Raw genomic sequence first — 12,399 nt, forward strand, 5'->3', positions numbered from 1 at the left:
CTTTTTGGGACTTTATTGATATTTGACCTTTATTTTATTTATTTATTTTTTGAGATAGAGTCTCACTATGTCGCCCTCAGTAGAGTGCAGTGGCATCACAGCTCACAGCAACCTCAAACTCTTGGGCTCAAGCGATTCTCTTGCCTCACCCTCCCAAGTAGGCGGGACTACAGGCACCTACCTCAACACTTGGCTATTTTGTGTTGTTGTTGTTGTAGTTATAGTTGTCATTGTTGTTTAGCTGGCCCAGGCCAGGTTTGAACCCGTCAGCCTCAGTGTATGTGGCTGGTGCCATAACACTGTGCTATGGACACCGAGCCAGTGTTTGACGTTTAATAGACTACCCACCCAACAACATTTGATTTTTAATGTTTTAATGAGATTAAAAGAGCTGATACTCACATGTTGCCAGAAATGTAGGGATAGAAGGTACTATAGAGACAGAGTAGCAGTTTTCAACCTGTGAGTCGCCTAACCCCTTTTTAACAATGTAAATACATTGCAGCATTAGGAAGGCTGAGAACCACTGACACAGAGGTTTTACACACTAGGAAAGCAAGGTTCAGGGAGAACCATTTTGTGTTGAGTCATTCACTGCTCAGTGTCATGGCCCCAGCCTGCAGCTTTGCTACTTCTGTGCTACTTTGAGTAGCATAGTCCCTCTAAGCAGTTCCATAGGGGATCCATTCTCCCATGAAATTTTCTCCATAAAAGTAAAACTTTTCATTAAAAAGTTCTCATTTTTAATGAAACTTAAATAGTTTCATTCAGTAGCATTATATTGTTAGGAAAAGTGATCTAAAATACTACCCCAATGTTAACTCTCTTTCTTAAGCTCACCATTGAGTTTTTACTTGAACTGTTGCATTGCAACTTCTATATTTAGAAATTTATCTGATTCTTCTTAAAAATCTGTTAGAGTTTCATCTCCTTAGAATCAAGCCACTGTCATTTAGTAAGCATGTGTGTTATGTAGTATATCTTGTATCTCACAGTTCTGATATTTAATATCTTTATGAGTCTGTTTCTTTTGGCTCTTGTTCATGGTGCTTTCTTTTTCTGTGTGTTTTGTACTTTTTAACTCAAAATCTCTCAGAATTTTATTTGTAGGAATTCTTGGTGAGTGGATTGAATTTATCTACTTTCAGAGGAATTTGTAATTCTGCCATTTGTAGGGTGGAAGAGGGTATTCTTAACTTAGGATCTCTCTGAATTAAATTCTCTGAGTTTTTTTTTGTTTGTTTTTTGGTCACATAGCTTGTGCAGACTTTTATGAGAGCCAACTTGTGCTTTTGACTCTTGGAAGATATTTATTCTCTCCCCTTCCTGTCAGAGGCAAGTGCCCACTGGTGTCACAAGGATAATTTCTCGTTCCCTCTTGCCCTTTGGGACTCCCTGCTTCATGCTGGGATCTCCTCTTGTGCACTAAGTCTTGGTGGTCTAGAGTTTTAGCACGCCTTCCCTGCACTTCATTCCATCCCACTGTTAGAAGGGAATCCACATTACTAGGGCTGGCACATACCCCCATTGTGAAGTCTGTTTTTGGTGTTAGTTTGTCTCTGGTGATTCTTACATAATTTTGTTTTTGGTTTCTGTAGATTATCCCTGTTATTTCACTGGCTGAGTTACTTTTTAAAAATTTTTATTTTTTTTTATCACTTTTTGATTGTTTTTGTCTGGAGCCTTATGAGTACCTAATGGGTTCATCATGATAAATTCTGTGATAGAAGGTGCTAAGTCTTTTGGCTATGTTAGAAAAATAGAGCCAGACAGAAAAAAAAAGCCTTCTTCCATTTGGTGCCTGTCATGTACTCGGACAAACTAAATGAATCCTGATACCTATGAAAGCTCCAGAGCAGAAATTCTTGACTACCCACCATTCCTTTCCTTTCTTTTCCTTTATCTCAGCAAAGAATCACTGATTTCATAAGCTGCTGTTCATTTTGGTAGAGTCGTATTTCTTATTATTTTATTTTTTTGAGACAGAGCCTCAAGCTGTCACCCAGGGTAGAGTGCGGTGACATAACAGCTCACAGCAACCTCCAACTCCTGGGCTTCAGTGATTCTGTTGCCTCAGCCTCCCAAGTAGCTGGGACTACAGGTGCCTGCCACAACGCCTGGCTACTTTTTGGTTGTAGTTGTCATCGTTGTTTGGCAGGCCTGGACTGGATTCAAACCCGCCAGCTCTGGTGTATATGGCTGGCACTTTAGCCACTTGAGCTACAGGCACCGAGCTAGGGTCATACTTCTTAAAAGCAGGCATGGAGCCATTACTTTTGAATGTTTACTTGTTCTAGGCTCATACTTGTTCTAGGCTCAATTTAAATCTTGAGATGCTTGGTTGACCATTATTTGACATGATAGAATTTGTCAGCCTTCAATAAAATCCTCCAGGAAAGCTAAAAATTATACAGCAAAATTTTTGCTTAGCAGTTGGTTTTCACCAGTGATACCTAACTTTAGTATTAAAAATACTTTTAAATTTAATCCCAATTCATCAGTAACCAGACTCTTAGTATAATCTTGTGCCTTTTTAGTTAGCAGTGAGGAGAGTACACTGATGCTACAGAGAAAAACCACAAATCGCACACCTGTACAAATAGGTGTGCTCCTCCTACATTTGCAGAATCTACTCTGTCCATCACTATCATAGTAAGATATGGTTAACTGTGCTGTGTATTAGTTGAGAATTGTAAGAACGTGAATGCTGTTCTTTCTATGTACTTTCCCTTTTTTTTTTTTTTTTTGCTGTTTTTGGCCGGGGCTGGGTTTGAACCCGCCATCCCTGGCATATGGGGCTGGCGCCCTACTCCTTTGAGCCACAGGCACCGCCCTATGTACTTTCCAGTTTTCAAAATTCTTTTTTTGAGACAGTATCTTGTTCTGTCTCCTGGGCTAGACTGCAGTGGTATCATCGTAGCTCACTGCAACCTCAAGCTCCTAGACTCAAATGATCTCCTGCCACAGCCTCCCAAGTAGGTGGGACTACAGGCACACACCACTGTGCCTGGCTAATTTTTCTGTTTTTTGTAGAGAGGGGTTCTCATTCTTGCTCAGGCTGGTCTTGAACTCCTGACCCGAAGTGATCCTCTTGCCTTAGCCTCCCAGAGTGCTAGCATTACAGGCATGAGCCACCACTCTAGGCCTGTACTTTCCAGTTTGATATACTACCCTTTCTCCATCCATAGCCAGAGTTCCTCAAGCTGTTGAATTGTGTGGCTTAGCATATATTGGTTGGCTTGAACTTCCCTGGAGTTTTGTTTTAGTATGGTAATGTCTTTAGAAGCATTGATAAAAGCTATTTGATAGAATGTTGAATAGAAGAGATTTTAGAAGGCACGCAATCTTTTAATTTCCTGAATGGTTTTAGCAATGAAAATCTTAATTCTGGTAAAGGCTACTTGAAAACCCAACAGATAAATTTAAAGCTGAAGATTTTAAAAATCACTGAGAATTTGGACCGTTTTATTTTTTGCAAACGAAGATGATGATGATTCTTTTTTTTCTTCCTCAAGCTGTCACCCTGGGTAGAGTGCTGTGGCATCAAAGCTCACAGCAGCTTCCAACTCCTGGGCTCAAGCAAGTCTCCTGCCTCAGCCTCCCAAGTAGCTGGGACCATAGGCACCCACCACAACGCCTGGCTATTTTTTGGTTGCAGCTGTCATTGTTGTTTAGCGAGCCTGGGCTGGATTTGATCGAACCCGCTACCTTAGTATATGTGGCTGGCACCTTAGCCACTTGAGCCACAGGCGGCGGGCCGCAAACGAAGATTCTTAAGTCCATAAGATTTAAATGTTGGTGATCTGTCTGTGGCTCTATCTACTTTTATCATATCACTCTTAGCTTACTTTCCCCAGACAAGTGAATTGGATTGTGGTTTTGCTTTGCAGTAGTTAGACTTTTGGGAGGTGGAGGAGTACAGTGGTAATACCTCTGGGGGGCCACTTTGTGGGACTGGCTTTTGCTTGCCAAACTGAGGAGAGGGTTTTTTGTTTGTTTGGTTTGGTATTATAGCTTTCTCTTTTTTCCTTCTGACTTTTGTTTTTTTCTCATGTCATTTCTTAGCTTTTGCATGAAGCAGATCAGATTTATTACCGTGACTGGTTAATGAGAGTAGTTTTTCTTTGTGATTGAAGGGAAGGGGAGAAGAACACCAGTATTTACGGGACACCTGCTATGTGCCAGCAACCACCATCTGCCTTAAAAAGTTAAAACTCTGTTAATTTACAGTCACACTATAGAGTATAAAGTGACAGTTGGGTATTTCTTTTGAGTAATATCCTATTTGTTACGTTTACCTGGTAGTTTGTTTTCTAAGAAATTTTTAAGCTAAACGTCCAGGGTTACCGTGTTATCAGAATTGCTTTTATTTCTCTTTAAAATTGCATTTTAGAGTCCATTTAATTGTATTTATGTTTCTGTGGTATTTTTCTTTTATAGTTAGGAAACTGAGGCACAGAGGGGCCAATTAATGTTTGATTCATAGTTGGAACTACTGTGGGGACAAGGGGTTTGGGGAAGGGCTTTCTATTATAAGAATGCATGAAAGTACGTGGTCTGTGTGGGGCCAAGTAGGGCATCTGGGCAGGATGAGTGGTGTGATTACTCTAACACCAGAGAGAGGATGTTTACCTGTTATTCTTTTCTTAGGTCACCTCAAGGGCCAGAAATGCTTTTTAGGGTGTATGTGCTGGTATTTTATTGCTCTAGATAGATTAAGTGTTTGAAGTGTATTTTGGATGATAGTAACCTTTCGCCTGTTTTTGTGGGGAAAGAGTTGTACAACATATTAACTGTTTATTATGGGACCACACAGGCGTCCTCAAACTATGGCCCGCAGGCCACATGCCACCTGCCTAGGACATTTATCTGGCCTGCCGTGTGTTTTTGCCGCTCCTGCCTGTCCCCCTTAGACTTGTCCCAGGGCCCACAGTCCAGCCCGCCAACGGTCTGAGGGACAGTGAACTGGCCCCCTGTTTAAAAAGTTTGAGGACCCCTGGTGACATCCATTGTTAACCAAACATTATTATGTGTTGCTTGACTACTGTAAATACTAAGATTTTTGTTTTTCCGTTTTGTAGGGCGCCAATGCTTCGGCATTAGAGAAAGAGATTGGTCCAGAACAGTTTCCAGTCAATGAGCACTATTTTGGATTAGTCAATGTGAGTATCCATTGATGCTTAGCTTTCAGAAGGATGTTGGAAGCAGTTTGAAAAATGATGAATGCATTTCATAATTTAATAAAGAAACATTGTTCATTTGTATCCGTAGAATTAAATGCCAAGGGGCTTGACTGGGAATTTTAAAATGGAAGAGAGATGGTTGCTTGAAGTGTTAAGAGTGTTAGAGATAGAACCATTTCAGATTTGCCAGCCAGATTTTTCCCATTTTGTGTCAAAAATTTCTCATAGCCAAAATTTCTGATACAGCCTAGGCCAGGTGATGATTTCTTGATTCTTTGAGAATTAATTCATCTGAATGTAAGTGCTGCAGATCTGCAGGGATGACTGTAGCTATGTAAATGCTTCCATGTGTCTGTAGATTATTTGTCAATTTACTTCTGGCATTGTACTAGTATTATAAAAGTCGAAAATATAGGAAAAAATAAATACCAGTCCTTGTGGAAGTAGTTCTAATAATTATACATTTTCAAATCTGGAAAAGCTTTAGAAGTTTTAACTGAGTGTTACCTGTTCTGATTCATAGGTGAAGTTTGCTGACATTGCTGGTCTTTACTTTATCATACTCTTTGACCTTTGGTGGCGGTTTTACCTAATGTGTTCCTTTAACATAACGTAATGATGATTTTACGGGGGTTTCACAAGGAGTAGAGTTAGATGAAGATATTTAATTTCCCTTGTTTAACAAGAAGTCTGGCCTCACCCTCTAATATCTAAAAAGTTCATGCTTATAAACAGTTGTAGCATTTTTAAAAAACCTCATTTAAATTCTGGGGATCGCAAAAACCCAGTTTCTCCGATCTTGTTACTATTTCCCTGTGACTGTCACTCTTATTAAGTTCAGATTACAGAGGTAACATGTCTCAAATTACAGTACAGTTGTTCCCATTGATAGTGTTTCAAAAGAACCCATTTCCTTCGGAACAATGGTACATTTTATGTATTGAATGCTGTTTACCTTTAACCTTCTCTCATATGAATATTTCGTTTTCTTTGTTTTGTATCTGGTTTTTGGCAGATACTGTCAGAACAAATAAAATAATATGAAAATGATATGAGTTGTAAAGCTCTCTAATACTGTCTTCTGTTGTTATGTTATTCTGTTGTTAGTTATCACTGCCACTCAGGAAAGACTAGTGTTGGTTGTACTAAAAAAGAGTTTCTAAGAAAGCAGCATTTCTGCTAATCCCTGTGGATCAGTTTAAATTCAAAAGGTAGTATTTGTGCTTCTCCTGAAGCTGAGCAACAGTAAAATCAAGAGAAGCTGTAGGGAATAAAGTTGGTGAGAGACCATAAGGGGAGTCTTGTCTTTATCCCCTGGAGAGATTCATTTAATGAGTAGAAAATAGTTTATAGTCTCTATTCCTTGTTATACAAAAAATTGAGATTTCTGCAAGGGCCAGGGCTCGCAGCTATTAAAGGTTGATGAATGCCTTAAATTACACTCAGAAATAAATTGGTGGTCAGAGTAGATGTAGCAGAAATAGTAAAGCAATTAACTTTTTCTGGGATTTATACTTTCAGGCTACTTGCAACTATGTTCTCTACCTTCAGCCTTTTTAAAGTCTTCTTTTTCAGTTCCTGTGTTAGCATCATTCTTGTTTCTTCCCTCCCTTTTTGTTTGTAGAGTTATTATAATATTTACTCATAGATGTCCCTTGAAAGTCAAGGTTGAACCTTTTGGGGGGTCAGGGTGGCTTAGTTAAACTCAGAGGTTAACACTTTACGGTGTTTCCCCTTGAGTTAGTGCTATAAATAATTCTGAAATAGAGCTTCTTTAAAAAACTTTGTGAACTGGATATGGTGGGTCATGCATGGAATCCTGGCACTCTGGGAGGCAGAGGCTTGAGCTCACGAGTTCAAGACCAGTCTGAGCCAGAGCGAGACCTTGTCCCTAAAAATAGCCAGTCGTTCCCAGCTACTTGGGAGGCTGAGGCAAGAGAATCACTTGACCCCAAGAGTTGGAGGCTATTGTGAGCTACGACCCCATAGCACTCCACTCAAGGCCACAAAGTAAAACTGTGTCTCAAGAAAAAATCAAACAAACAAACAAAAAAAACTTTGTGATTTTCTAACAATTAGATCTTGTTAAAGTGAGACACACATGCACGTTCATCAGTCTGTTTTTAGCTAAGTGTGCATTTTTAAGTTTTTTTGATTGCTTTTATAAAAAAGTATACAATAAAATAATTCCTATTAGATTTTCCTGATCATATGCATTTTTCTGACCACTGAGTGATAGAATCATTCAGAAGCATTTGCCTTTGGGAAATAGTACATGTATTTGGGCAGGTTTTTTTTTTTCCTTCTTAAATGGAGAGAAGAAAAATAACCATAATTTACCCTAGCAGAAAATTAAAGAGAGTGGTTCTCTCAGCATTGTTAGTGGTAACCTGTTTTTTGTTATTTTTTCAGTTGCAGATATTTTTGTCTTGGAAGCTTCACAGATAATAGCTTTTATAGTAGTTTATTCTTAGAGATAATTCTTGTGTCTAGCTCTATAATTTGTATAATACATAGAGTGGGGATTTCCTCTTGATTTATCTCCTATAAATACATTATTATCCTTGATATTATTGGAAGTCAGAGAGGAGAAATAATAGTGTGGCTTAGAGAATTTTGCCAAGGCAAAGGAGCCTTTGGAAACTTTCTTTTGCTTTAAAATATCTCACATGCCAGTTTGGTCACATAATCAGCTAAATTCTTTGAAAACAAACTGTTTTAATCTGCTAAATCAAATTTCCTTTTTTCCTTTAACTTGTAACTGGCTAGTACTTGTTTTAGCAGAGCTGATAGTAGACAGTGATTGAAACTATTAAATACATAGTATCTCTTTCCTTTTATGCAGTCTGCATTTTTTTGAATAGCCTCCTTTCATTGTTTTATCTTATAGTTCTTTACTAATTTTCTAATACAGGTAGGCCTCAGCACACAAATAGGTTAGACTTGGTAAGTCTACTTGTGAGGCTACTGTGGAATGTGCTTTTCCTGCAGAATCTTTATTATAAACTTATGATTGCATTTCTGGATGATCTTATACCAAGCTATTTAACCTGAATTGCTAGTTGTCATTAGTTAGAGCTGGGTATGTTTTGAAGGAGACAGAAACTTTCCCCTCATTTGTGGGTTATAAAGTTGATTAGGCAAATGTCTCTTGGTTCTGTTTTCTTTTGCATTGAGTGCATTCTCATTTACTTACTCTCCCTAATGACCACAGCTCATGTGAGGTTTATATTATCAGAGATCCCAGAGAATGTCCACGTCAAACCTGGCAAAAGAGCTCTGGCTGGATCAAGTGTCCAACGCTGTTAGAGGGTCTATGAAAGGACTTGTGACAGACTCCCAACAGAGTGTGCATAGAGAAGAGAAGTCTGTTCCTACAGGGAAGCCTGGGGCTGTGGAGAAGGGTGTAGGGTGAGGAGCGGATGTCTACTAGAATATGGATAGACTACTTCTGGATTAGGTACTTAGCCTCTGGTGCGCTTGGCTAGAGTGAGGGTGATAGGTAGGGGAAGGTGGAGGTAAAATGTTTTAAAACATGGACACCTGGCTCTGCACCGTAGCACAGTGGTTACTGCTCCAGCCACACACATTGAGGGTGGCAGGTTTGAACCTGGCCTGGGCCACCTAAGCAACAATGACAGCTGCAACAACAACAACAAAAACACAGCCAGGTGGGCACCTGTGGTCCCAGCTACTTGGGAGGCTGAGGCAGGAGAATCTCTTGGGTCCAAGAGTTTGAGATTGCTGTGAGCTGTGGTGTTATGGTACTCTACAGAGGGCAACACGGTGGGACTCTGTCTCACAAAAAAAAAAAAAAAAAAGCCAAACCAAAACAAAAAACCATGAACACCTAAATAAGAAGTGGTTGGCAGAAGGGGATGTTCACGGGATTGGCACCGCGTGCCCAAGTCCAGCATGGGAGACAGCAGAAGTTATGCTTCTTTAAAAGTAGTTGATTTTCAAAATATTTAAAAGGTGATAGTATTGACATTATGGTGGTTAAAAGCAGTAGTCTTTAAATGAAGTATGTAAGATGATTTGTTAGATACGGGAAGAAAATATTAGAATTTCTAGTGGGTATTTTAATCTAAAAACAATAGATTAAGCTTTACTAATTCTTTTTTTTTTTTTTAAGAGACAGAGTCTTACTATGTTGCCCTTGGTAGAGTGCTGTGGTGTCACAGCTCACAGCAACCTCCAACTCCTAGGCTTAAATGATTCTCTTGCCTCAACATCCCAAGGAGCTGGAACTATAGGTGCCTGCCACAGTGCCTAGCTATTCTTTTGTTGTAGTTATCATTGTTGTTTGGCAAGCCTGGCTGGATTCAAACCCACCACCCTTGGTGTATGTGGCTGGCGCCCTAACTGCTGAGCTATAGGTGCTGCGCCAGCTTTCCTAATTCTTAACATGTGGATGATAACCGGTGCCCATCTTTCACGTATAATACAGTTGTGTATCACTTCAGGTTTCATGATGCCAAAGAGTCGATAGCACTCTCTCATTCAGTTCTGCTATTGCAAATTTATTCTAATTTAAATGTAGATTTAGAGATTTATATGATCAAATATCAGTTAATTTAAAAGATTATTTTAAAAGTGATTATGAATGGCTCGGCTCCTGTAGCTCAAGCAGCTAAGGCGCCAGCCACGTACACCCGAGCTGGCGGATTTGAATCCAGCCCAGGCCTGCCAAACAATGACAACTACAACCGAAAAATAGCCAGGCGTTGTGGCAGGCGCCTGTAGTTCCAGCTACTTGGGAGGCTGAGGCAAGAGAATCACTTGAGATCAAGAGCTTGAGGTTGCTGTGAGCTATGATGCCACGGCACTCTACCCAGGGCGACAGCTCGAGACTCTGTCTCAAAAAAAAAAAAAGTGTCTATGAAGTAATGAAGTGCCAAGAACTATTCTAAGTGCTTTATGTGGATGATTCACTTAATTGTTAAAAAAATTCTAAGAGGTAGATGCTGTTACCCCTCACCCCCTTTACAGATGAAGAAATGGATGAACATTACAGTGGTTTGGTAATATCCCAGGGTCAGACAGTGGAACCAGACTTGAACTAGACACTTTGGTTCCAGATCCTGGGTAGTTAACTAGGCTGTGCTGCTCTCAAGGCAGACATTCACGAATGAATTCAAACAGATTTACTAGATAGGACTGAAAAGTGAGTAACCCTGATGTAGAGAGTAAAGGCAGTTACTTGGACCTGTGTATCTTTATGAAAGTATGTTCTTTTTTGGTTTTGATAGCCATTAAAACCATATATCCAAATAACTGAACATAAACCCAAACCCATAAATCATGTAAGTCTAAAACCCATGGTTTATAAAGCATTCTCAGTCTTATTACTCTCACTTAAATATTAATAATTTTTAGTGAAAATAAAAATTCTGTAATAAATGAGGCAAAATTTACAATGTACATTTTCTTAATATATACCATGTAATAATATACTATAATATATAATAAATACTATTTACTATGTAATACAGCAGCATATATATAGTTTATAAATAAATATGTGTGAGTTCAAAATGATCTTATTGGTGGGGATAAAAAAAATATTTGTGATGGGGGATTTTTTAAGGCTTGGAGAAAAAGATGTTAGAGAAAGCAGCTTCAAAACAAAAATGGGTCATTGTGTTTACTAAGCATTTGAAAAGTTGAGTGATCATACCTTGAGAAGGGTGGCAACTTTTAAAACTTGTTTTAAACCTGGTGAGAACTTTGATCTGCAGAATCAGATGAGGTAAATACAGGGTAGATTTCAACCCTAAAGTGTTCTTTTTCTTTTTCCAGGTTTTTTGGCCAGGGCCAGGTTTGGACCCACCACTTCTGGTATATGGGGCTGGTGCCCTACTCCTTAGAGCCATAGGCGCTGCCCCTTTGTTTTTGTTTGGTTTAAGAAACCATTCAGAAACAAGAGTATGTAGGAAATCATACAGTCATGCTAGACAACCTTTATCATGAGAGCTGTACACTTGAAAGATGAATTTTAGGTTTTAGGAACTTGAATAATAGTTAATATTAAAAAGTTAATATTAAAATAGTTAATATTAAAAAGGCGCCAGCCACATACACCTAAGGTGGCAGGTTCGAATCCCCAGGCCGGGCCCGCCAAACAACAATGATGGCTGCAACCAAAAAAATGGCCAGGCGTTGTGGCGGGCGCCTGTAGTCCCAGCTACTTGGGAGGCTGAGGCAGGAGACTTGCTTGAGCCCCGGAGTTGGAGGTTGCTGTGAGCGTGATGCCATGGCACTCTACCCAGGGGGATAGCTTGAGGCTCCATCTCAAAAAAAAAAAGCAAGGAATTGAAGGAAAACTTGGAAAATTATTAATAGGATTGATAGCTTCTTTTTGAGACAGAGTCTCACTATGTCGCCCTTGGTAGAGAGTCGTGGCGTCATAGCTCACAGCAACTTCAAACTCTTGGGCTCAGCGATTCTTTTGCCTCAGCCTCCCGAGTAGCTGGCACTACCAGTGCTCACAACAACACTCAGCTATTTTTTGTTTTAGCAGGCCCGGGCCAGGTTCGAACCCACCAACCCCGGTGCATGTGGCCAGTGCCCCAACCACTGAGCTGTGGGTGCCAAGCTGATAGTTGGCTTATTCTGGAGTTGTAGTTTCACAACCTTTAATTTTATTTTAGTGGTGATTGATGAAAGTAAGTGAAAGAAGACTAACAGCAGGCCTCGAAGAATTGATTATAATGTTACCTGTTACTTTGTAGTCAAGATGAGTGAGTTGTGTTAGACAGAAATGTGTCTGACTTCCACAGTCTTGCAAACTAGAGGCTTCCTTTAGTTTCTAGTTTCATTTAGTCTCCCTCTCTCTCTACCTTCTTCTTCTTCTTCTTTTTTTTTTTTTTTGAGGCAGGGTCTTGCTCTATCACTCAGCCTAGTATGCACTGGCTTGATTATAGCACACTGTAACCTTGAACTCCTGGGCTCAAGTGATCCTTGCCAGCCTCCCAAAGTGTTGGGATTATTTGTGTGAGCCAGCACACTCTGGTGTAGTTTCTTAGCCTGTCCATTTGCTTCTTGTAGTTGTTACAGGTGGGTCAATCTGTATTATCATAATATTTTTATTGTACTATGACAGACAGTCTCTTTTGGTTTTATCTACCTCTCTGTGGAAGTTGTTAGAGTTCCTTGTTACATATACTTTAATAAAAACAGCCAAATTATGGAGGTTACATCTTCCCTTCAATTA

The 12,399-nt window shown here is 39.6% G+C and overlaps 1 protein-coding gene across 2 annotated transcripts in view; it reads left to right on the plus strand.

The window, feature by feature from the left end:
- The window catches only part of USP12 (ubiquitin specific peptidase 12), a 94,187-nt gene that overhangs the window by 39,506 nt on the left and 42,282 nt on the right, over positions 1 to 12,399 (plus strand). For both annotated transcript variants that reach the window (XM_003797625.3, XM_023517760.1), the window contains exon 2: positions 5,082 to 5,162. In XM_003797625.3, coding sequence (XP_003797673.1) covers positions 5,082 to 5,162 — 81 coding nt within the window. The remainder of the gene's footprint in view (positions 1 to 5,081; positions 5,163 to 12,399) is intronic.

Source organism: Otolemur garnettii, unplaced genomic scaffold, assembly GCF_000181295.1.
Source record: "Otolemur garnettii isolate 467f Iridium unplaced genomic scaffold, OtoGar3 scaffold00120, whole genome shotgun sequence".
NCBI classification, from domain to species: Eukaryota; Metazoa; Chordata; class Mammalia; order Primates; family Galagidae; genus Otolemur; species Otolemur garnettii.